This window comes from Zootermopsis nevadensis, unplaced genomic scaffold (genome assembly GCF_977971745.1).
Source record: "Zootermopsis nevadensis isolate Lab colony 2312 unplaced genomic scaffold, Znev_1.0 Znev_ptg000061l, whole genome shotgun sequence".
In the NCBI taxonomy this organism is placed as follows: domain Eukaryota; kingdom Metazoa; phylum Arthropoda; class Insecta; order Blattodea; family Termopsidae; genus Zootermopsis; species Zootermopsis nevadensis.
In genome coordinates this window covers 93,699-118,322 of record NW_028259192.1, presented here as the reverse complement: position 1 = coordinate 118,322, position 24,624 = coordinate 93,699, and the positions used below count along the sequence as shown (strand labels likewise).

Below are 24,624 nucleotides of genomic sequence, written 5' to 3'. Positions count from 1 at the left end.
CTGGTTAAGCTGATATGTGAATACAAGGCGCCTTTAAATATTAATAGTAGATTATTTCACAAACACAACTTTTGTTCAGTCTGAAAACATTGATATTACAGAGTTCTTTGACAGGAAGATTCCTGTGTACCTCTAATAATTCAGCGCTTTTTATTTTATTTTGTTATCTGAATTTAAAATTTTATGTATTGTTTGTTTTTATTGCATACTTGCTAATCTCGATCTGGCCCACAGATCAAGATTAGCTCCATATAACAGGCCCAGCTGTTTATGTTCTCCTGAGGGTGGGGGAAGAGCCATCTCGAAAAACTTAGTGGTTTCAGGAAGCACAGTGGTGATGGACAAAGTCAGAAAATTTGAAATTGGTAGTGTTGTTTGGTTTCCATCTATGTGGTGAATTGTATGGTAGGTCTGAGACTATTGAGGTGAATGAGAAATTCCTGTAATTTTGCTGATACATGTGGCCAAACCACAAATATATTGTCAGCATATCTTAACTGGATAACTGGTTTGAGGTCTGTTGTATCTATTGCTAGTTTCTCATAATGCTCCATACATATATTGCTGAGTATTTGAGATAGTGAACTGCCCATTTCTATGCCTTTTTTTTTGCTGGTAAAATTTGTCTTCAAACTGAAAGTAGTGGTTTTCATGCAGACATCCAATAATTACATCACATCACCAACATATAAAGATGAATGATCCAAAACTACGGGATTCACACAAAGCATATTCCTGATGACTTGCAGGGGTTGTTCCACAGGTTCATTAGTGAACAAGCTTACCACATCATAACCAACCACCATGTCCCCATTTTGTAGATTGATGTACTTGATTAGCTGTATGAAATGTTCTGAGTTTTTAACAGAGGACCAGTGTTGCTGACTAAAGGAGCCAAAAACTTCTGGAGATATTCCCCAAGAGTGTAACAGGGAGAACCAATGGAGCTTATTATCAGTCTGAGACGGGTGTCTGGTTTGTGTATTGTAGGAACGCCATAAAGATGAGAAGGTTTGCAGTGGTAGGGGGTCAACTTCCACCTCAAATTAGTGGGAAGGAATGATTTACGTGTAAAGAGTAATTTCTCTCATTTTGGGATGTACTGTCTTCATGTAGAGGTTTATACACTCCTGATTCCAAAGGTCTATCTTCTGTTTATATATGGAGTCACTCAACACTACATTCCAGTTTCTTTTGTCCACTGGTTGGATTTTAATTTCTTTATTCTGTTTCAAAGATATCAAAGCCTTGGATTCCCTCGTGGTTATGCTGAATGGTACTAATTCTGATTTTTCCATCATTGTTCATATCCTTCAGCTGAACTCCATGCCTATCGCAGAGGGAAGTCGGGACTTCACCAATTCAGCTGCACATGCCATATTTAAATCAAAATTAGCCAAATGTGCATATTAAGAAGGGCATCAGGTACATTGGAATGATGTTAAGGTCTTACAAATTGTACCAAATATATGTTGGAAATATTAGGAATAGGCCCACATGTCGACGCTAGCCAATCTGGTCAGTCAGCCCAGTCTGGATTGTTGTCATCAGCAAGGAAGTTACAGCTGAATTCAGTTTGTTTTTATGAGAATGTTTTACTTTGTATTCTGTATGGTTGATTTTTAACTCTTAATTTCTTAATCTGTTGGTTCTAGGTAGTGTCTTTTAACTGCTTATAGTTTAAAAAAATTTATTATTGTATTTGGTTGGGTCTGTTGTCTTTGTGTATGTCTCTGTGTTTTGAATGTCAACTCTTACTGTTTTTGTTGATTTTCATTTTATGGACTCTGGCCCGAAGATAAGCGCGCCGTGGATGCAGTTTATCTGATTGCTTATAGTTTTAGGAGATGGTTCTTCATTTTATCTCCTGCAGATACATGCTGGTCCACTCAGCCTGTATGCTTTGATATGCACTGCTAGTGTTATTCAGAGATAGGGACTAGCTGTATCAATTGAGCCCTACAGAATAGGTTTTACCCGAGGGTTGAGACAGAATCCAGTCTCCAAAACTTCATATTTTTTTTTTTACAAAAATTAAGATGATGGATAATGTCCAGAGGGATCGTTGTTTTAAATCCAAGTTGTTGATCAAAAACATAATTTTCCTTACCTGTTATAAAAACAGCTGACAACTGGCATATTTGTTTAACTGGTGAGCTAGTGCAGCATTTGATGAGATAATGCCAAAAAATTCCTGCAAATTTGAAATTGCTGTGAAACTGATCCATGCCTTCACTTGGCAACTTTGCATTCAGAGTAGAGGGCTCTTTCCTACATGAGCATTTGCTCAGATGTGGTGGTAACTGAAAGGCACACATGAGTGGTTCTGGCATTTCAAGAATGGTTGCCATTCACTGGAAGATGATGATGCACATGCATGAAGCAACACCTCTGAAAACTTGAACTCTGTACACCATTGCCTTTGTGCAAGAGATTATCTGGGAGGATCATAATAGTGTCACAGGCTTGATAGGTGTGTTAAATTGTATGCCACTCTTCATAGCATTTTAAGCTGGGACATTGTGGAAAACGCAAATTTTGATTATGATTCAGCTGCCACAATAACATGCAGAAAAAAGATGTGTTCACCATACTCTCACTGTTATGTCACGGAGTGCTGATGTAGAGAACACCAAATGCAATAACAGTTCAGACACGTCTTTTAGCCGCCACCACAATTGAGCAAATGTGCAAGTGGAAAATACAAAATCCCCCAGGGAGTAGGGACAACGTGTCTTATAGCTGGATCACCTGAATCAAGGAGTGAAATGAGATTATTTTGGCTACAGTTTCAAAGTTTGAGGAATTTTTACCATACTTTATATATTCCAGTATGTTGGGAGTAGCAGTATTATGATAATATTTTAAGTGTTGATGGCTGTATTGTTTGGAATGTGTCAATCCTGTGATAAAAATATGATAAGAATATTGTGTGATGAAAATTACATCTAATGCCTGCTTTCTGAGTAAAATGTCCATAAAGTCAGAAGATGTCAGTCGATCTGTTTGCTTGCTAATGCTTGATTCACAGCTTTTAAATTTTATTATGAAAAAGTTAACTTCACTATATTTTGAACTTTGAAATTCTTTTTACTTTGTAATAGGAAGGTGCTGCTTTGTGTTACATTGCTCTGTTTCCTGTTTTGCTCCTCTGTGCCTAGTACACTGTCATAATCATGATAAAATTACCTGAAGATAGGTGTCTTCTGGGTTGTAGTGCCATGTAGTCTGGTAGAAGTTTAAGTGTGCTGACATTTCAGAGGTACATTTGAGGAATTGGTTTGAGATACAAAAACTAGTAAATAATGGCAGGCAGATCCTTGGCCAGACAAGTGGGGCAAGGAGTTACCTTATTCTCCATTGGTCTGACCAGGGTTCAGCCTTGACTGACTGGTTCCTATATTTCTAATGAATTCCTTGTGTGTGGCTTATGAATTACTCTGATGATGGAGGCAGCAAGTACCTCTGAAATGTCAGTAAACTTCTACCATACTACATGGTGCTATGACCCAGAAGACACCCATGTTCATACCCACTTATGTGAGAACCTCACATCCTACATAAAATTATATGTTCTGTAATCTTTATTGGTAAACATAATACTAGTTTATGAATTCATTGGCAGTGTGTCACTTTTCCCAGGGCCTTGGTCTAAAATGAAAAACAGTGGGCATTTTGATTATATGTATTTAAAAACTCTCAGTAAGACTAGTTGCATGTGTAAAAAATATTTCTTCGTACTTCAGTCATACAGAAAGCATGCAGTTATACATTCTGAGGTCAATGATAATGTGTGAAATGAATTTCAGGCCAGTTTCCCTGCATATTTAAATCAGCAAAATAGGAAAAATTATTTTTATTTAATCATGTACACTGTATTTGCTTTGATACCTTTTGTCTCTGCAATATAAAATCCACTTACCAAACACAATTAAGCCCAGGGTTCAGTCAACAATGAACAGTGTGTGTAGCAACAACATTCTGACTAGTGGAAGGTTTTACAAAGATATGGAAGATGACTGTCCTCTGGGTTGTAGTGCCATGTAGCCTGGTACATGTTTACCAACACTTCAGAAGTCCTTGTTGCCTCCATCATCAGGGTTATGTGCTGAAGTGCTTGGGACCCATGAAATGTTGATAAGCTTCTACCAGACTACATGGCACTACTACCCAGAAGATGGCAGTCTCTGTGCTCACTGCAGTGAGAACCTAAAATCCTACTCTTTGCAGATACTCTTGGTATTAATGCACAGGTCATTGCAAATGGCAGAATATTATGTTACCATTCATTATGACATGAGGAGCTTAGAGTCACTCAGTATAGTAATACTGTACTTCTGTTTTCTTAATTATGTATTAGTGTCAGTTATCAGAAATTTTTGTCAGTTCAATGATGAAGCAAATTCTAGAAGTAAAGCACTGTTTAATTTGTTCCTTTGCTGAACAGCTTTGTGTAAGGACCAAATAAGGACTAAAAGAAAAATATAAATAAGAAAGAGAAGAGGAACTGAATGGTGCTTTCATTGATTAGCCCAAGCTCATTAAAAAGTTTGAAAAACATTAGTAGTCACATATACTGAATCACTCCAAACTATTCTGGAAGCCTGTATCAAGGAATCCCAACTGGGGAGTAACTGCAACTATAAGCAGAGCACAGGCAACAGACATCTTGGATGTGCACTGAGAATTCTACATGGTTGGTTATACAAAGGATGTACTTTACATATGAAAGAAAAATACATGTTTTTAACATTCGTATTATCCTACAGGGAACCAATGTAACTCACACTGATTGTAGTACTGTTTGCAACAGGACTGCTCTTTGGCCGATAAAACCAGCTGTTGTAGTATACTGAAAGTAAAAGTTGTAAAACTGTATGAGTGCTGACAGTTATGTAGAGAGATTGACAAACAAGGCTGTCTTCTGTGATGTTGCACAGTGTTGTCTGACCAACATTTCAGAGGTGTTTACTGCCGCTATCATCAGAGTGACATGTTGAACACCCTGATGATGGAGGCAGTAAGCATCTCTGAAATGTCAGTATCTACCATACTACATAATGCGACATCCCAAAAAACATCCACTTTCGTACCCTTCCTCAGTAGAATCTGAAATCATAACCAGACTGATGTTTTTGTACAGCAAAGGGCAGCACTGCAGAGTGTGTGTATGGTTGACCGTATGACTACATTATTCTGCTGTTTCTGTAAAATGTACTTGTAATTCAGTATGTTTTGTGGTTCTGGCTACTGTAAGTGTTTTGTTGATGCAGGACTTTGTATTTCTGTGGGTAATATAGGTGATAGATTGTTCTAAGAGAGAACAAACTTTATATCTTGTGAAGTTGGGGAAGAATGCTACTGGGATTTAAAGAACATTACAGGAAGATTATGAAGAGGAACAATGAGTAGAAGACAGATTTTTGTGTAGATGGACTGATTTCAAGACAGAAATGACCCTAATAACTTCCAGAAATAATTCAGATATGGAAGCAAAACTGAAATAAGGAGAAATTATCAACTGACTGGAAGGTGGCAGAAGTAATAAACATGAACAGAGAAATTGTCAGACTGATTTTGTTTAACATTATGAACATCTAGAACGTCTGAGCCAAAATGGTACCAAAAAATGATCGTGAAATACATTTTCTCACAACTTTCACTGTTGGAAGGCTCCACCTTGTGTACACACACACATACATTTTTTTAATCAGTCCCACTATTTAATTCTTACACCTCATATGACAAGCACAGAAATGCACTTTTGAGGAAAACTGAAGCATCATCAAAATGCTGTCACCAAAATCTGGCCAAATTGTTCTTTCAAATGAGAAAGGAATTCCTACCACTGTGTTATACAGCTGAAGTTAAATTATTTTCTTATTAGTTTATTTTATAATATAACATTTACTCTTCATGTGTCACAATATTTGCACATGTCTATGTCTTAAATTCATTACTGAGGCAGAAGAATAACTACGAACTCCTCTAATGAGAGCATTAGTCTTAAAATACTAAGAAACTTACATAAATCAGTTGGCTTCAAAAGAACAGACACTCTGGTACAATTAATGTTGCAGCCCTCTACAGGCTCCAGTACCAGCATACGCTGCCCACTTCCTTGCATTATGAACACTCTGTAGCCTTCTGGAAAAGGCTGAACACACAAATATGTCAATAATTTGAAAAGGTATTCTGTTGGAGTAAATGGCAATGACCTTCCACAACTGTAATATGCTGTGTCATGTCTGCACCTAGAAAAGGAAGGAATCTGCCCCTTGTACTCGGTATCTTTGGTGCAATAGGAAAGTTTGTTCCACTAGTCATGGTGATGGACAGAGGTGATGCTAAGTAAGATGGCTGAAGATCATAAGAAAATTGACAGCAAAACAAAATGTTGTAACTTGTAGAAATATGTGAATGGAGAATTGGCGACAGAACTTGCTGAAGATTATGGAGTATGAATTGGGCGACTGCGTCCGTGAACCTACGCTACTGGGCTGACCTCAGAACTCTTGCTGATCAAGACAACACAAGGAAAATGGGGAAAAATCATGGTGTTGGATGCTGTATTGTGTATCTTGGGCATTGTCTTCCATGAATCCAGTAATGCCAGGTCAATTGTAGAGGAAACTTGTTCCAGATCTAGAAGAAGATAATTTACAAGGTTTTCCTAATGAAGATATCAGAAAGTCTGAAATTTTTGACAGTATGTGTGCTACGAGAATTTTTTAAAATCTCAACAAACATTAAAGCATGACAAGAGTAATGTGTGTAAAGTGGGCTTCTAGCACCTGACAGACATTGTCCACGGTGCCATGAAACAGAAGGAAGAAATTTGTACTGTCATGAGAAGTCTAAACATTTCACAAAAGTATGTAATCATTACAAACTATTTCTCAAAATAATGCCAGCTGTGAAAAGAAATGTAAAGTATTCTCTTGAGCATTGAATTGGGACTTGTGTTACTTTTATCATGTGGGAATAGGTAATTTAAAACCCCACACTGAGGGGCTGCCTGACAAACTTCAACTTTGGGGTAACAGTATAGCAGCATGCTAGTGTGATGCATGTTCAGCTGGATCACACATAAAAGCCACGACATGTGGACAGTAAAGGTTTATGGAGTATAAAGAAACAGTTATGGCCTAATATTTTTCTGTAGGGACTGAGGAAAAATTTTGGTTGGGGTATCTGATCTGACAGAGATTCAAACTGAGTTATTACTGAATATAAAGCAGAAGTGGTAACTACTACATTGTAATGCCCAGTTCCAAAATCTTAATGCAACAGATCATTTACATGGACCACCAATATATCAAAACTGAAACATATAATGTAAACAAACTAGAAGAATAACTGCAATTGCACATCACTTTAATTAGTTTTGATATTCCTACATTTTCTTATAAAAAATAAGTACAAAATGTGTGATCAGTACAGCCTCCCCTATTTCAAAACATACCAACTTATACTGTGGTGCTTTTGGTTCATCTACCAAGATGAACCTTTCCATATTGACAGTATTGGGGATGAATGAAGGACGAGGGAATAGCTTTCGAAGTAATCTTGCTGGCTCCAGTCTATTCACTCGCCTGAAATCAAAGCAAATATAGTTGTCACATAAGGCTCCTCCACTGAGCTCATTTAAAACTCCTAACAGAACCTCAGAATAAATTACGGTTTATGTAATGTTCTTTGTTTATATGTTTAACAGTGCTTTATCAATTACATAGGTTAACCAACTGACATACTTAGCTGGTGTGATGGTTTTGTTTAGAATTAGAATTAATGGTTCCACTAGGAGGCATGTGCTGGGAGATAATGCAGCTTAGATACTATATCATCTGTGATTCAAACTTCTAATGGCTGATGGAAGCTTAGAATTAAATTGATTCCTGTACAGTACACCTCTTTCTCATGTCTAGTGAGGTCAGCACTCAACATGTGCATGTCATATTTCTGTCTTGTCTATTCCTGAATTTGACAGTTATGACAATAACAATTCAGTTGTAAGCCGAAGAATATTGCATTTCTTACATAATTATCTACAAGAGAGTCTCTCTGTAACACCTGCCATAATTATTATGGATCCAGACTGGCTCTGGAGCCCACCTTGCCTCCTATCCATTGGTACCGGGGTCCTTTCCCAGGGGTAAAGTACAGCCAAGGCATGATGCTGACCACTCACCCCCAACTAGTGCCAAGGATAAAAATGAGTATGAGATATACCTCCTCTCCCCCCAGGTGCCTACATGAAGTAAAGTAGGGCAGCTTTACTTAACCTTTTCATTTTACACAATTATTATGATTTTGTTTTGGAATTTTAAACACCTTTGTCTGTTGAATCTCCCCCCCCCCCCCCCCCCCCCCAAATTACTCCACATAACATGATGGACTGGAAATAAGTGAAGCAAATCAATTTCATCTAATATCCAGTGCAGCTGAGTCGCCTTCAGTTCCATTACCCATGGCAACAATGCACTGCCCAAAATTAAATCAGATCAAGAATGAAATGGAAGAAACTACTAAACTGTAGGTCACCTGCCATTCAATATGAGCATCCTGATTGGTAGTTGGGTTTCTTTCTAAACTATACTCCATTAGATCTGCTACCGACTTCCATTCATGTACAGTACTTGAGATTCTATATGCATCTCTGTTAATCAAATGCCTATTGCTTTCATACATCTTTTGCAGTGTCCCATAAGTGACTGCAGCTCCAGCACCCTGGAAAGAAAAAGAAAAGAAATTACCACAGTGGAGCCTTACACAACTAATGTTGTGGACAGGACTGAAAACTTACCTTAACAATATAAGGAAAACCTGTGTGCGGTTGGAAATCTCTTGGATTGTGCATTTTTGACAGATCAAGTACACTGCGGACTTCTTCACATGCCCAGCAATTCATATCAGTAGCTTGGAAGTGAGGGTTCTCAAGGAGACACATTTCATCATACCACACTACAAATACAAACAACATTAGTAAAGTGCAAAGAACAGAATACAAAGCTGGGAAAATATAAATCACAAGGGTTGCATTGCATAGCGTTAGAGTCTCCCTTCATACTTCATATCACATTTAACTGAAATTCAGAGTGAATGATCAGTTTTGAAAAGAACTTACAGTGAGCACAACCACTAAATGTTATGTTTTCTAGACCTGAAATATTCTATTCTACCTAACCTTCCTGACCTGTCACTGAATTTGAATTTTATTTGAAGTTACAATATATAACACAATTTTACCCTACCACAACTGGTCAGTGCTCTATAGATACATTTTAATAAGGTCCATAAATATCACAATTCAAAATGAGTTAATTTGTAAGCAAAGTTATTACATGGGTGCAGAATGACAGAAAAGTTAGATGTGTATATATGTGTGTGGCATATGAACTGAAAAGAAAGTATATATTTTCCAATCTAGTACACTAAAATTTAGTAAATTGGTTTTACTTCTAGTCTTCCATTGGAAAATATTCTAACTCTACAATTCTATGCTAATGCATTTTTATGTATGTCATATTCAAGGAATGATTAGGTACAGTACTGTGTATATATATAACAATTGTGCAGTTTGGTATTTAACTAGATATGCAGCTAACTGATGGGCATACTAAACTAGCCTTTACCAGATCACCACTATACTTGTGTCACATAAAATTTCTGACAGTAAGAAGATAATCAGCTGGTCACAGTGGCTGCATGGTCTGGGGTATAGGCCTTGATCACTTGGACACAGATCATAGGTTTGGATACCACTCAAGGCATGGATATTTGTTTGCATCTTTCTATGTTGTGCTGTCCTGTCTAGGTAGAGGCCTTGTGACGGGCTGATCACTCATCCACCAATGTTTAAATAGATTAAGAATGCTGGCATAATCAAGTTTTCATTTGTTGTGATGGTAATATATTCATGTGGGAGAAAAAGTACATTTGGGGAAATGAAGATACTGCTTTTAAATGTTAAATTATAAGTTGATATTATGAAAATTTTGAATAGACTTTATAAATACAAACAGCTATAGTTTGTAAATAATATGTTTGCAGGCCATTAACTGGTGACCATGGAAAACAAAGTAAGGTTCTCATATGATGCATTTGTTGCTCGGTTAGTTAATGTAAGGTAAATTATGTGGCAGATACTACCAATTTCATAAGCAATACTCCTTGCCATACAATTTTCCAGTCTTTTATTTATTACAGTTGATACTGTAAAACATAAGCCCTTTGTTATGCAATGTTCAACAGAATTTGATATGGCAACCCATGTTAGGAAACCTAACATTGTGGAATGTGACTGGTGAGTAACTAGTAATATGTGTTATATCCATAAAGATTGTAGGAGGTGGGAAAAGCAAGAAACAACACCTGAAGCAACCTGTATAATTACTATTTCACTCTAGACAGAAACATTGATTCAGCTTAGGAAGTTTGATCTACTCACACTACAAATGTGTCCTTTGAAGCAAATTCTCCCATGATTTGCATCTAGCCTTCAAGCTGCAATTTTCCAAGTTTTGGCTGCCAAATTCGCGTCAATAAATATTGAACTAAGAGTAGTACGACCTGACATGTGCAATGTAACCAAAATGAGAAAAACCATGACAATCATTTTAATTACACTTCACTGTAAACTATCCTTTTTTTGTTACCTGTAACCGATGGCATAGCCTTAACAACTGGAAGCGTTACTCTTCTCAAGCATTTCATTATAGGGTATATTAATTCTTGCACATTTCTGACAACCACGTTATATGTAGGCTTATGGTAAGTAATAAACAAACAAGCAGCTGTTAATATCAGGAACATAACAACAGTTATTCTGACTATATGCTGAAATGAATAAAAGAAACGTATCGACTTTGTTGAAATTCTGTCACTGGAATACTCCACACTTTTTGTCTTGTGCTGATCCTCAAAGAGCTGGAAAGAATGGTGAATGATTTCATCTATGTCGCTATCTTTGACCCTCCATTCCCTTCCTAGACGACGAAGTTTCTTGACTTCATGTTTATAAGACGTGAAAACTTCTTCCCGTGAAACATTTAATGGCATTATTAAAGTATGCAACTTTCTACTCTAAGTGTTGTGTACATATCACATAACAGATGACATTAATTTCGTGTTGACATATTTCAAGTTATCAGGTTCACCAACTAGTCAAAATTGAACAGATCGTAAGGACCTAACTTCTGAGCACTAAAATCGTAACCAAATATTTGTACCTATTTTCTTATATTTATCTTGCATTATTTGGGGGCTTCATATCCAAGATGAGGACCTATATGACTTATCATGTTTACTTTCAAAAAGTTTAAATATGTCAGGACACATTGGATACTTACGTACTTAGGTATCAAATACGCTGTAACTTGTACTAGAAACCAAGCGGAAATTTACAACCTGTAACACTTCCTACTTCCGGTAGGTCACTGGAGTTAATGCGGTCGTGAATTGTAATGTAGTTTTGTTTGAAAAATGTTTGTAAATGAATGAACTGAAACTTTGTTTGTACGTGGGGATATGTAAGTATTAATGTACAGTATTCTAATAGTACTTTGTTTGTCATATTATATAATAACGTGTTAGGAATTCGAGTTCAAAGTCCCGTTTCAGGCTTATTCCATAGCTGTCTTTTCACCTGCTTGTAACCTGGAAATGGAATCCAGGTCCTTACGACGCCTAACAAGAAATAGCGTGAAGCGTATACAAATTTATAGACAAGGTTATTGGCAAAATTTCGAATTTTTGGGGTTATTGGATTGACCATAATTTTTTGTTTTGTTAACCTGGAGGTTAGAATTTTATGTGTAAAAGACAGACGTTGGAAAGTTTTCCGTCATGCATTTTAAATTCATCATTTGCAATTAGGTTAAGTTTCTTCGATGGCCCGATGTAGGTATTGCTGTGTTGAGGTATTTGATGTATTCTGGTCATGTGTAGATGTCATCAGTTTCCAGTAATTGTAAACAGAATTGGTACGAAAACAAATTCAGTGTTAGAAACATGAAATGTAGCAAAGTTTTGTCAGAAACATTTGATGTGATTCAATAGGACAAAGGTAATTTGACAGTATTCAGCAGAGAAGAAAGCTTTATGGGTGCTCCATTAGTCCTTAACCTTACACTCTTAAAAAATAGCATGCCTGCAGTATACTGAGTTAAAATGTAGCAGAATATGTAAACACAGTTTTTCTTGCTGTATGTCCTGGCTTCAGTAGCATATGTCACTGTATAAATTAGGTGAACTATCATTTTCATAACTAATGACTGAGGTGTTGGGATGGCAGTTTCATTCTTGTGATATACTGAATTTAACCTAACCTAATGTTAAGTAATTAAATCAAAGAAGTAAGAGCATACAGAGAACCAAAATTACACATTTTAAATAAAATTTTAAAGGAAATAATTTAAATAAGAACTTTGTTGTGTTAATAAGTATAAAGTGTGGGTTGTTTTTCATTTTTGAAGGTTACATACTTGAGAAAAAACGTGAAAGTTCATTAATTTTCTGCATGGGGTGTATCAGATACAAGTCTCATAACTTGTAGCCACCATACACATCCATTTCAGACTGTTTTGAGTTTGTTATACTTAGTTAAAAGTGGTTGTTATGCCTGTTACAGAATAAATAATCTTAATAATGAGCTATATTCTGCAGACTGTCACTATGTTTTTTGACAGTATTGACGGTATATGTCATGTAGGTTTTTGTCTTCTGGAAATCTTGACACACTTGAGTCAGTCCACAACCTGACCCTTTGAGATTTCAGTGAAAGTTGGCAAGCTTTTGGACTCCACAGAAATTAATATTCTTGCAAAATTTCAGCGTGCCTTGTCTTGCAGTTTTTGAGGTGCAGGGATGCAAAAATCATAAACAATTTTAATTTTTGACATGCTACCTCCACAAAACAAATTATCATAATCTTTGTTCTGTATAAGCCACAAAGCTTATAAGGGGCCCGTTTAAAAGCTAAGGAAATTCTATTGTATCGATATGTAACTCACATTCAGATAGATAGTGTAGTTACAATTTCATTGTCACCTGATGCAACCCTTCAGTTTTTCATGAAATTCATTTTTTTTCTACAAACAAAAATTTGGTTCATATTGTTGTAGTCAGCTGTGGAATTTCTTGTAATAAAATCATGACATTGCAGTCTCTTCATAATTTAAGTTACTATCATAGCATTTGCCTGGGGAGACTTAAGAAAACCATAAAAACATCAATTATGATAGCAGGTCTCTGTACTGAGATTTGAACCTGGGACCTGCAATATACAAAGTAGACATAATAACCACTGAGCCAAGATGTTTGGTATAATGCAAGAATAATGTGTTTTAAAGAGGTGTCAAATTTTGCCAACCTACAGGGCATATGCTGTTGGCAATTACCATCGGTCAAAATTTATAGCCATATTCATATTCTTACCTTTGCTTACCCTAAATTAGTCCATGATTTCTTCATTTTCCATTCATTATAATTTATTTTCCATTAATAATCTTGTCTGTTAGTGCTGTATAATCAGAAGTACCGACAGCTTTATTAATAAACCGTACGTTTTTAAACCTAACTAATGTTCAGGTGTCATCAGCATATATTTATTTTTTATTTTGTGTTTTCTTTAATTCTCTTTTGTGCTATGCAGAATATTTGCCACGTTCTCCATTGCAGGTAAAAAGGGAGGTATTAATTTTAAATTGTGTTTTTTTTTCTTTCTTTGAGAAATGCATATATAATCATTGAAATTTTCCACTGAACTCACAAGCACACTTAGTTTGAGTTTAATTAACAGGCAGTGGGCAGTGTGAGGAGGCAGAGAATGGCAGAGCCAGACAGAAGCTCGACAGATGGAACACCAGAAAATGAAAATGAGGCTGACTCTGGCACTCAGAATGAAGGTGGTCACAGCAATGAGGAAAATGGTGATCAAGACAATGAAGCTGATCAGTCTGGTGGACAAGGGAGTCCCTTAGCATCGGGTGGTCCGGATGGTACTCTAAACACGAACTATGATTCCAGTGATGGTGCTATACCAGTCCATCGATGTGAACGATGTGACAGTTATGAGACTCTGTCTCGTGCCGCATTGCTTACGCATCTTTCACGATGCTCGGGTGGTGAGGGAGAATCTTCTGCACCGGGAGAGGCACATCGAGGTCACGATCGTAAAATATTTGAATGTGATGTGTGTAACATGAAATTTTCAAATGGCGCAAATATGCGACGCCATAAGATGCGCCACACTGGTGTTAAGCCTTACGAGTGCAGAGTGTGCCAGAAAAGATTTTTTCGCAAGGACCACCTGGCTGAACACTTCACAACACACACAAAAACTCTGCCATATCATTGTCCAATCTGCAACCGTGGATTTCAGCGTCAAATTGCTATGCGAGCCCACTTTCAAAATGAGCATGTAGGGCAAAATGACATGATAAAATCCTGTCCATTGTGCAGCTATCGGGCTGGATCCATGAAGAGTTTAAGAGTACATTTCTTCAACAGGTAAGAATCATTCACAAAGTAGCTGAAATGCTGTTTACTAGCTTACCTCAGAGAAGATTGGCCAGTTTTTGGGACATACTTGTAACCCTTTGACTGGTACACCAATGTAATCCCAGGCTAGCACATGTTGCTTCAGCTGTGTTATACTGTCCCCTGATGTCAGCACTTATTGTTTATTATTTGTTAATTTTCTTACATATGTATGGCCAGGAACAAATAGTATATATTGTACTATCTCTTGAAGAAATTGTTTGGAACCATTAGTTTAGTTGTTCTGGTCAGCAGTGAGTGGTGCAGTAATCACTGCTCGCTGAGAGGAAAAGTACATTAGTACAATAATAACTTCCTTGCCTTAGTAATTTGTTTCAATTTTCTGAGATGAAGGAAAGAGAGGGAAGGAAACCAAGAAGGAAACAAAGACTGAAGCTCGGCGCACGTGGGTGAGTATGCAGCTTTAATATTCTGCGGAGAAAGGATTAAAAGTCTCCTTGTACTTCATAAACTGGCATGTGTGCATTTGTAGTGTTAAGCATAAACAGTTTTTGCTAGTTTACGTAGTCCAGCAGAAGCTGTTTACTGCATCTGTTGGAAAAGATTACAGAGCAGTTGCAATAGAAGTTTTATGTGAATATTTCATATTAAAAAAATCATAATATTCACATATCAGTGTATAAAAATGTATGTACGCACTAATTGTATTTTAATATGAATGAAAGCTCATTTCTTGTTTGAGGTATTAGAGGAATGTGAAAGAAAGTGAAAATATGAGTTTTCCTCCAACCTGATTTTCATTTAAGTCAAGATTTAAGCATCCAAGGAATGATATACTTTAGTAAGTCAGTACTGAGTACCATGTTATACCTCTCCAGTTAAAGACATGCACTGAATGCTTCATTCCTTGTAACTACTAAAACAGTCACTGGGGACCTTTGTGTAAAAACAGTACTTTGATATGCAGATGTGCTGAAGGACCCACAGTGGTTCATGTTTTATCAGACAAATTGTGTGCACTTAGGAACATGGCTGTCTTCTGGGTTGTAGTGCCATGTAGTCTGGTAGAAGTTTACCAGTGGTTTGGAGGGCAGCAAGGATCTCTGAAACATTGGTAAACTTCTAACAGACTATATGGCGCTACAACCCAGAAGACAGCCATTTTTATATTCAGCACCATGAAAACCTCAAATGCTGCAATGTACACTTACACCATTTATAAAATAGAAGAGTGTTACTAAGGTATTTCATATATTACTATACAGAACACATTTTTTAAAATTAAATATAATTTTTATTTACATTGTGGAAGAAACAACGCTTGTGTTATAACTTTTGTGGTTTTTATCAACTCTTGTATGTATAAGTATCAAGAGAAATTAAGTAGGTAATCTTCTACCAGTCTACACAGTGCTTCAACCCAGAAGACAGCCATCTTAACAGAAATTAAATTTGTAGGAGTTCACATCATTGATCATATTGTGCATGACATGGTAACTAGCTTCTTGTATGTCTTGTTCTTAGCTGTAAGGTCATTATTCAGTCAGTTTCTTGTGAAAACTATTGCCTTGATGAATACTTAAAATATATTTATTTCCTGTTGTGTTTGATTCATCACTAAGGTACTGCTAAAAAGTTTCACTTCAAGACTGACAGCAAAATAGCTAGCAATGAACATTTATGCTGTAGCATGGTTATCCTCTTACATGATTTTCAAATCCTTCGACAGATATATTTGAAGCTGTTTTAACTGAAAATAGTTATTTTGAGAAATGATCACCAACCAAACAACCAACCAACACATATATTTCAACATACATCATAGGTTATACATTGCATTATTTGATTAGTGTGTAATACAAAGTCAGAGCCCTCTGAATCCATGTTGTTCTGTAAATAATCAGTTTCCAACAAGAAATGGAATCAGTAGAGAAAGGAGAAAATGTTTAAAATGTGCTCGTGTATTTTAGAGAAACATAAGGAGTATACAGTCTATATGTGTGAGTTAGGTAAATACTTGTGATGTAGGCGGCTTTGTAGGCAAGTGATGTGCGCATGCATACCCCCCTCCTTATTCCTGAGTGGAGAACATTGGTCTTTAGTACAAAGATATTTCTCACACATTTTTGTTGCTTTCTGCCATTCATAGTTTCATTATTAATTTGTTTTGTCATTACTGACTGTTCTATTACTTCCGCTGTCGTAAAGTATTACCAGTAAAGTTGACACCAGTTTAGAACAAGAATGATTGTTTTTCTGCTAGTAGTGCAGCACATAATTTTCCAGGTGGCGTAGGTCACAGGGATTTAATTCTTGTGTACAGTACATTAAATTAAATTACAGTTCACTCATTTGTTTTGTTAATAAGAAGATGAGTAGGTAAGAGTCAATAAATATTGTGTTGGAGAGATATGTTTTTGTTTTTACATTGCCTGCATCTAATAGTCACTTTGAAAAATGATCACCAACCAATCAACACTTGTCTATTATTTAAACAGAAGACTGCAAATTTTCAGACGTTTCATGCACAGATCATACATCAATTTGCAGACCTATTAGTGAGCCCTGTACCAGATCAATTGATGTTGTAAATTCCAGTGCTCAAGTACTTGGGTTCCAGATTTTCATCACAGGACACTGTGTTCATTCCTGGGGTAGTTCTCTGGTGGTTTTGAAGGCTAAAATAGCATTGCGACATATTTTTCTCCAAGGTCTTAAGTTTTCTCCTGCTAGTTTTATGACTAATGCTACAAGCACAACTGTACCATTTCTCAGGTGTGTCACAGCCCTTACCTGACACACAATATCACAACCAACAAAATAACTCCATGGAGCAGGGTCCTTCTTGAGAAACTACTCAGATGGTCAAAAATTTCCTGCCATTTGCTAACCCCATAGGTTCATTACAGTGTTAACAAGAGCCCGCAATTTCATCCTGTTCCGGACCTGTTGAATCCAGTTCAAACCACTTACTGTTTCTTTAAGGTCTGTTTTAATATCATCTTTATATATATATGTATATTTGGGGTATCAGAAACTAAAAAGCTATTTATTCCATTTTTTGACACAGTTTTGTTATGACCAGAAGGGAAGATTCTTCACATTTTTTCAAGATATAAATGAGGGCTATGGGCTGGACTATCCGGGTTCGATCCCCGATGGGCAGAGTATTTTTCTTCTAGCCTCAGCTCTGGGGCTCACCCAGCCTCCTGTCCAATGAGTACCGGGGTTCTCTCCAGGGGGTAAAACACAGCTGGGGCATGATGCCGATCACTTGACCTCATCTAGTGCTGAGGTTGAGATTGAATAGGAGCTATACCTTATCTCCTCCTGAGTGCCTACATGGCATGTAGTGGGATAGCTTTAATTTACTTTTATAAATGAGCTCTCTGCAGGAGGGCAGGTGTAATTTTATTTTACTCATAAGGTGTGTACCATATTTTGTAGACAGTAAGTAATTTATTTAACATTATTGCTTAAAATTGTATTGTTGCACATTATATAATTTTATTAGCAACTGGAATAAATACGTTTTAGTTTGTGCTTTGCTTTAACATTATAATTTATCAATTCAGACATGGAATTGACTTGGACAATCCTGGACCAAGTGCACCCAGTGCATCTTCATTACTACAAGGCAGCCATTGCTCACCACTGGAGGTGAGCTGCAATCTGAGTGTTGCAGCAACGTACAGTGACAGTGGCGACTCAATGGGAGCAAGATCAGTGGACAACGCCACTCCACCAATGCACTTCCTCACTCCTCATGTTGAGATATCAATGGCAGATGCACCCGCATCATTTTCACCTGCTCAGGTGTGGTTCACATGGAATATTGACATTTTAGTTCTAAGAACTTTTATATTTTCATACAGTTCAAAGTGTTTAATGTAAGGATATGCAAACATAAGGCTTTATATTCTGGAACTTTTTATATTTGCTTTGAATGTAAAGACTATTTGTTCATTTTTGTATCTAAATTGCATTACACTTCTCAGGTGCAGTATGTATTATTACCTATATGCCCATTGCTTATCATATAACTGTAATGAAGTCCATGGAGCAGAGTTATTCTTGAGAAGATAATGATACAGTCAGCTAGAAGAAATTCCCCCTGCCTGTTATGGAGCCTGAAGGTTCATTACCATGTTCACAAGATCCAACCACTGGTACATATCCTGAACCGCAAGAATCCAATCCGCATCCCCAAAGCCAGTTTCCCTAAGGTCCATTTTAATATTCTACCATCATTGGCGAGGTCTTCCAAGTGGTCTCCTTCCTTCGGGATTTCCAACCAAAATTTTGTATGTATTTCTCATCTCCCCATGCATGGTACATGTGCTGGCCATCACATCCTCCTTGATTTTGTCACTCTAACACTCTGGTGAGCAGATTAAATTCAGGGAATGCCTGCTATGATTCGGTCCAAAATATTTTGTTACCCAGCTTGTATCAGAAAACTAAAGGGTAAACTATACAAAAATGTAACTTTGCCGGTTGTGCTGTATGGGTGCGGAACTTGGTCTCTCGCTCTGAGGGAGAACAGTCTGTTGAGGAAGATATTTGGACCTTAAAGGGAAGAGGACAGATCATGGAGAAAATTGCATAATGATGAGGTTCACAGCCTGTATTCCTCACCTGATATTGTTAGGGTGATTAAATCGAGGAGGATTAGGTTGGCGGGACTTGCAGCTTGCAAGGGGGAGGGGAAGGGTGTTTACAGGGTATTGATTGGGAGGCCTGAAGGGAGGAGACTGCTAGAAAGACCTAGGTGTAGGTGGGAGGACATCGTTTAGGTGGACCTTTGGGAGATAGGAGTCGATGGAGTGAACCAGATGCAGCTAGCTCTGGGTAGTCTGGTGGCACACTTTTGTGAACATGGTCATGAACCTTTGGGTTCCATAAAGAAAGTGGGCTATTTTTTGACATGCCGAGTATACAATTGGATTTTCAAAGAATATCCTGCACCATAGAGTGAGCGAGTGAGTGAATGAACAATATCTGGTGAAGAGTATGAATTATGGAGCTCCTCATTATATTTTCTGAACTGCATGTAGTAAGCATTCCATGAATTACCCAATTCTGATTTGTTAGCATTATTCCCAAAATATTATAACTCTGCCTGCCAAATTTTCAAAGGATTTATTTGCATCATTTATATAATGATTTTGTCCTCTAGTCTGATGACAGGATGTAAACATGCACTTAGCTTTCTCTGTGATTATTTCTAGATCAACTTCCTTACTAGCATCTAATAGAACTTTTGTGTTTCTCTTTATGGTATTTGAATTTTCATACAGCTTATTAACATCATCAGCACAGACCAGATGCGGATGCGTCCCACTGAATTACAGCACCCTCTTTATTTTATTTGACCTTACTGATTGCATATTCTGAAGGAAAGTTGGAAGCAGTGGTGATAAATTATCTCCTTGTTTCAGATCATTCTGAGTAAGAAATGCATCAGACAAATGTTTCCTTGTGTGGATTCTACTAGTGTTGTACCCCATATCCAGCATTTGAAAATCCAGAAGAATCTAAAATCTGCATTTTTTCTTGGTGATTTTTACAGCAGTATTTTCCCATGCTTGTATTGTTTAAAACTGGTGCATCTTGGTTCTTTGACTCGCCAACATGTGCGATTGACGCCACTTTACAGTCTTCTTACCACTAGTAAAAGGTAGCTTGTTTGCACTTATTTAATTAGTTGATGACATAAATTGTATGACTTTGTGTGTTTTTTAGATGAAGAAGGTCATACCACCCCAGATTTTAGAGATTTTTCTGTTTTTCAAGAAAAACAAATTGGTAACGATTTGTTGAAATATGCTAAAGCATACCTCAACATATAATTTATATTATTTATTTTTTCTGTATTAATATTCTTCTTCATAAAGATCCAAAATCTAGAAAATCTAAAAAGCCATATTTTCCAGGCTTTCTGGATAAGGGGTCCAGTACTGAATAGGTTTCATTCACACTTTAATGAACCTAACTGGTTTAATTGGAAAAAACAAATTGAATGAGATTGATTGATTGAATCAAACTCTATCTTAGGATTTTTTGAAATCCATGAATAGCTGATGTATTTTCCCATCCCCCCCCCAATGTCTGTTAGAATTCATGCTGACGATATCCAATAATTTCATCTACATTTGGAGTTAACCTTTGCAGAAGAATGTTGGATAAAATTTTGCATGTAGTTGGTAACTATGATATTCTATGATAATTACTATAATCAGAAGATTGCTGTCTTCTGAGTTATTGCGCCGTGTAGTCTGATAGATTTCCACAAGCGGTTCAGAGGTCATACTGCCTCAGTCATCCGGGTGACGAATTGCAATAACCCAGAAGACGGTAATCTTGAGACTTACTGCTGTGAAACCTCAAATCTTACATACTATGATCAGTTTTTAACACTCTTCCTTCCTCTGGTCCGGAAATTCTTCCTTATTCCAGATACAGTTAATAAGCTTGTGGCTCTCAGAATGAAATGTGTTACTTCCTCCTTCATTCCTAGTTGGTTAATTTCTGTCAGAATTTGACCAGTGCCTGGTGATTTGTGCCTTCTCAAGTTGTAGCTGTATGTTTTGTGACGTGGATCAGTGTTTACACATGAGTTCTTCCCAGCAAAAGATGGATTTCTTTCACACACTGTTACAATTGGTAGTAATTTCTTCTTTGCTGTACTTGAAGCAAGTGAAATTACAACGCAACATACTGATGTCACTGCAGGGCCTGGACAGTGTTCTCATTCTGCAGGTCCACACCAGGGTATGGGTTATAAATTGCCTAAAATCATTAACTTCATGTACATTCAATACCTGGCACAGTAATTCTTCCACCTGTTCAAAATACTGCGGGAGTCTGCAAGCAGATCATCATTCTCGTCTTGTAACTAGTTATTTAGGCCTTATTAAATTCACGTATGTCTCTTTGTAGTTCTCTGAATATTTTTGTCTCTACTGTTTGTATCACGTTCATTAATTTTTCTTCCAGATATTCTCTTTTTTTGGCCCTGAAAGTTCTGCAAGATTCATGTTGTATGTTGTTCACATTATCTTTGTTCATTTGACTTGAGTTCTGCAGCCACTGCAATTTAGCCTGTTATCTAACAATTTTGATCTTTTTTTTTGTTATATCATGGTTTATGCTGCTTAACTCATAATGACTTATAATATCAGTCTGTGTCATTACATGTTAGGGCAGCATATATGTACACACACACAGACAGACAGACAGATGGACAGACATGAGGTCTGACAGTTAAGTTCCCAGAATGCCCCTGTGAAAGCTGTATCTAATTACTTGCACATCTTTGAAGTATTTTCCTTGCACACCAATACACTGAATTGGCGTTTTCACTGCTCAAAACATTTCTAGAACTCTTCTTCTGGAGTGTTCTTCAGGATGGCTGTTGCGTGCTCCAGAAACCTGCCCCTCGTTTTTCTGCTGGGACAAAAACACATGCTTGTGTAACTCTGCCACTGTTTTTGCTACTACTGCCTTATTTGCTTCATCAGCAGACAAGATGCAACCACAGATGTGTTGTAACATGATATGACATATATGCGGGCATTCTGGGTACTTAATTGTCACATCTCGTTTATAAAACATAGAATTATTTAATTAAATTCTACAAATTTTGTTTGGGGTATTTTTCATTCATCCAGTGTCTAACATGTTCTTGTCAAAAATGGCTTCAAATTAGTTGTCTGTTGTGGACACAAAATTAAAAGTTTATATTTCATGCCATCAGAAACCTGATGTAAAGTGATGATTGATGTACTTACTTGCCCTGTGTAGAAGTGTGGATGACAGGAAATATCACAACCTTCTGACCTATGACATTTCATTATGACTTGCTTAGTTCCAACAGTGTTTGTGTTTGTGTTGTGCATCTTAGCTGTAACAATGTTAATTCATTCCATCTATGTTCAGCATTACATGAATATTTAGAAGTATATGGAAAACCTGTACTGATGATCTTCTGGGTTATTGCACCATAAAGTACCTTGGCTGCATGCCACCATTCCTCTGAAACATTGGCACACAGCCAAAATGCTACACAGCAGATCAGCTGCAGTGAAAACCTCAGATGTTAAATATAGAAACCTGCTCAGAAATAGATACATGCAGGAGTAGAAGTGTGAGGTATATCCATGTTTTAATAAGTAGATGTCTTTACAAATTTTGTATTTTCATAGTGTAATTAAGTAAATAATGAATCTTTATGACCCATCACTAAGCTGCTCTGCAAGAAGCATTTGAATTTGGAGGATTTTATTGTCCTGTGTTCAGAGTGTGCATCCTGATATCAAACTCTGTTCTTTGTTCTGAACAAGAGAAGATAAAATATAATCTTCTGTAAGTAAATTGCAGAAATCATTCACTCATGTCCAGAAGGAAGCATTTCTAAACAGCTTCGTCAAGTTATCAGCACATCTGTTTCTCTTCCTGCAATGGACCATTGGTTTTCTGTACTCTCTCATTGTTACATTTACTTTGTACTGGTTAAAGGAGTCTTAGCTTAACCATCACATAATTTATAACTAAATTAATGGTTAATAGCAGCATACATATATCATTATTAAAACTGCTGAACAATTAGTTTATAATTTACTAATTTTGTGTAATTTGAAGTTTTAAACTGCTGCAAGTTGGTGTACAAACTAGAAACACGGACAAGAGGGCGATGAGTGGTGTTAGGACAAGTTCTGAGGTCAGGAATTAAGAGCTGTAATTGGTAGGGAATTGGAAACAGACATGCAATGGACACATGAAGTTAACATTTTAATTTTAAGTTTAAAAGGTTAATAGTGTTAGCTGATTGACTAACTACATTTTATAACTTAATATTTAATCATCAATAAATTACTAGGTTTTAGGAAACCAACAGCTGTGACTGATGCCTTCATCTGCCCTCTCGTAGTGAGTGCTCCGACTAAAGCCCATAATTGTCACAGTCTGGTTATTTGGAGAGCAAGACTTGGTCTAGTCTAAGGTTTAATGTGATATGTTACATGACAGCTGTTGCAGGGCCAGTGGGAATTATGCATGCAACCTGATGTAGCCTTCATTAATTGGTATTTTCATCAGGAGGTATATTTGTGAGTTCCATTTCATTCTCAGAAAGCATCCTTTTTTACTTTCTCCGTTTACTGCATGTGACTGATTTTTGAACAGGTTTTTGTTATGTGTTCTTGGCAGTAGAAAAGTAAATATGCAGTTGAGTTTCACCCTTCAAAGGGTCAACATCTGACATTGTGTTATTGTTCTGTATTAGTGTGAACCACCTTTGGGAGGCAACTCTCAGTCAAGCTTAGAACCTTCTTCACAGCGAGTAAATGGTGATTGTCCTGGTTCACCACATTCAGTTGATTCCAACTCAAATGCACCGTCAAGCAGTCACACAGTTGGAGGTGCAAGCAATGGTGGAAACAGTTCAGCCCGCACCATATCTGAGCTGGATGTAGCCACAACTATCACTCCGTCCATCTCACTTATCCCAATAAAGCAGGAACCTGGTAGTGGCACAGATGAACCTTCACAAAGGAGTAATGGGCCTGTGAACCTCACCACTGCTCACACGTTAGCTGCAACATCTGTAGAGTCAAACAATAATATCCAGTTCCAGTCGGCCACTTCCAGTAGCCTTACCAGTCTAATCAAGGTAATACTACTTCTGTTACAGAAGAAGATAATTACATGATGTACTGTGCAATATGTACTAGTTTAGATATGAGACTTTTACCCTGGTAAAAATGTACAGTACATTGCAGTCATCTGGGTTGTGACGTTCTGTCATCATGTAGATCGGTGTGGTCCAACTGGCGGCCTGCAGGCTGGATCTGGCCCGCGACCACTTGTAACTCGGCCCGTGAAATTATGTGTTAATTTGTTACTAGTTAGTACAAACCCATTTTTTTTCCAAGTTGGTATTCTGTCACTGTTAAAGAACAGTTTTCTCAGTGTTCTCACTAAAGCCACTGACTTTAAAAGCATAAGATGTACGTTCTACAGGTACAAATTGTTATTGTGTCAGATACAAGCTGTTAAAGCAGCGGAGTTCAAATAATTTGTGTGAGTTTTCCAGGTAAAAATTGTGAGAGATGCAAGTTG

At 37.1% G+C, this 24,624-nt stretch overlaps 2 protein-coding genes across 4 annotated transcripts in view; one reads left to right on the top strand and one right to left on the bottom strand.

Moving 5' to 3' along the window:
* Nucleotides 1–3,841: 3,841 nt before the first annotated feature.
* LOC110832082 (uncharacterized) lies at nt 3,842–11,185 on the bottom strand. Its single transcript, XM_022068737.2, has 6 exons — nt 10,659–11,185; nt 8,807–8,964; nt 8,549–8,730; nt 7,466–7,595; nt 6,028–6,157; nt 3,842–4,852 (listed from the first exon to the last, which is right to left on the bottom strand). The coding sequence occupies exons 1-6, from the start codon at nt 11,059–11,061 to the stop codon at nt 4,764–4,766; spliced, it is 1,092 nt and encodes a 363-aa protein (XP_021924429.1). The 5' UTR covers nt 11,062–11,185; the 3' UTR covers nt 3,842–4,763.
* A 157-nt stretch (nt 11,186–11,342) lies between these two features.
* Nucleotides 11,343–24,624, top strand: part of LOC110832080 (uncharacterized) — a 32,100-nt gene continuing 18,818 nt past the window's right edge. The window contains exons 1-4 of one of the 3 annotated variants that reach the window (XM_022068732.2): nt 11,343–11,430; nt 13,802–14,511; nt 18,078–18,318; nt 23,789–24,175. In XM_022068732.2, the coding sequence (XP_021924424.1) occupies nt 13,829–14,511; nt 18,078–18,318; nt 23,789–24,175 (1,311 nt within the window). In that variant the 5' untranslated portion in view covers nt 11,343–11,430; nt 13,802–13,828. Of the gene's footprint in view, nt 11,532–13,801; nt 14,512–18,077; nt 18,319–23,788; nt 24,176–24,624 lie in introns of all 3 variants that reach the window. The other 2 variants (XM_022068731.2, XM_022068734.2) reach the window with 2 other exon arrangements.

What these genes read in the sequence shown, in the direction of transcription:
- LOC110832082 (XM_022068737.2), bottom strand. Translation starts at nt 11,061, where the DNA reads ATGCCATTAAATGTTTCACGGGAAGAAGTTTTCACGTCTTATAAACAT. An exon ending in CAGGATGCTCATATTGAATG is followed by an intron (nt 7,596 to 8,548) that starts GCAGGTGACCTA and finishes CTTTGATTTCAG; the next exon opens with GCGAGTGAATAGACTGGAGC. An exon ending in TTTGAAGCCAACTGATTTAT is followed by an intron (nt 4,853 to 6,027) that starts GTAAGTTTCTTA and finishes TTTTACTTTCAG; the next exon opens with TATACTACAACAGCTGGTTT.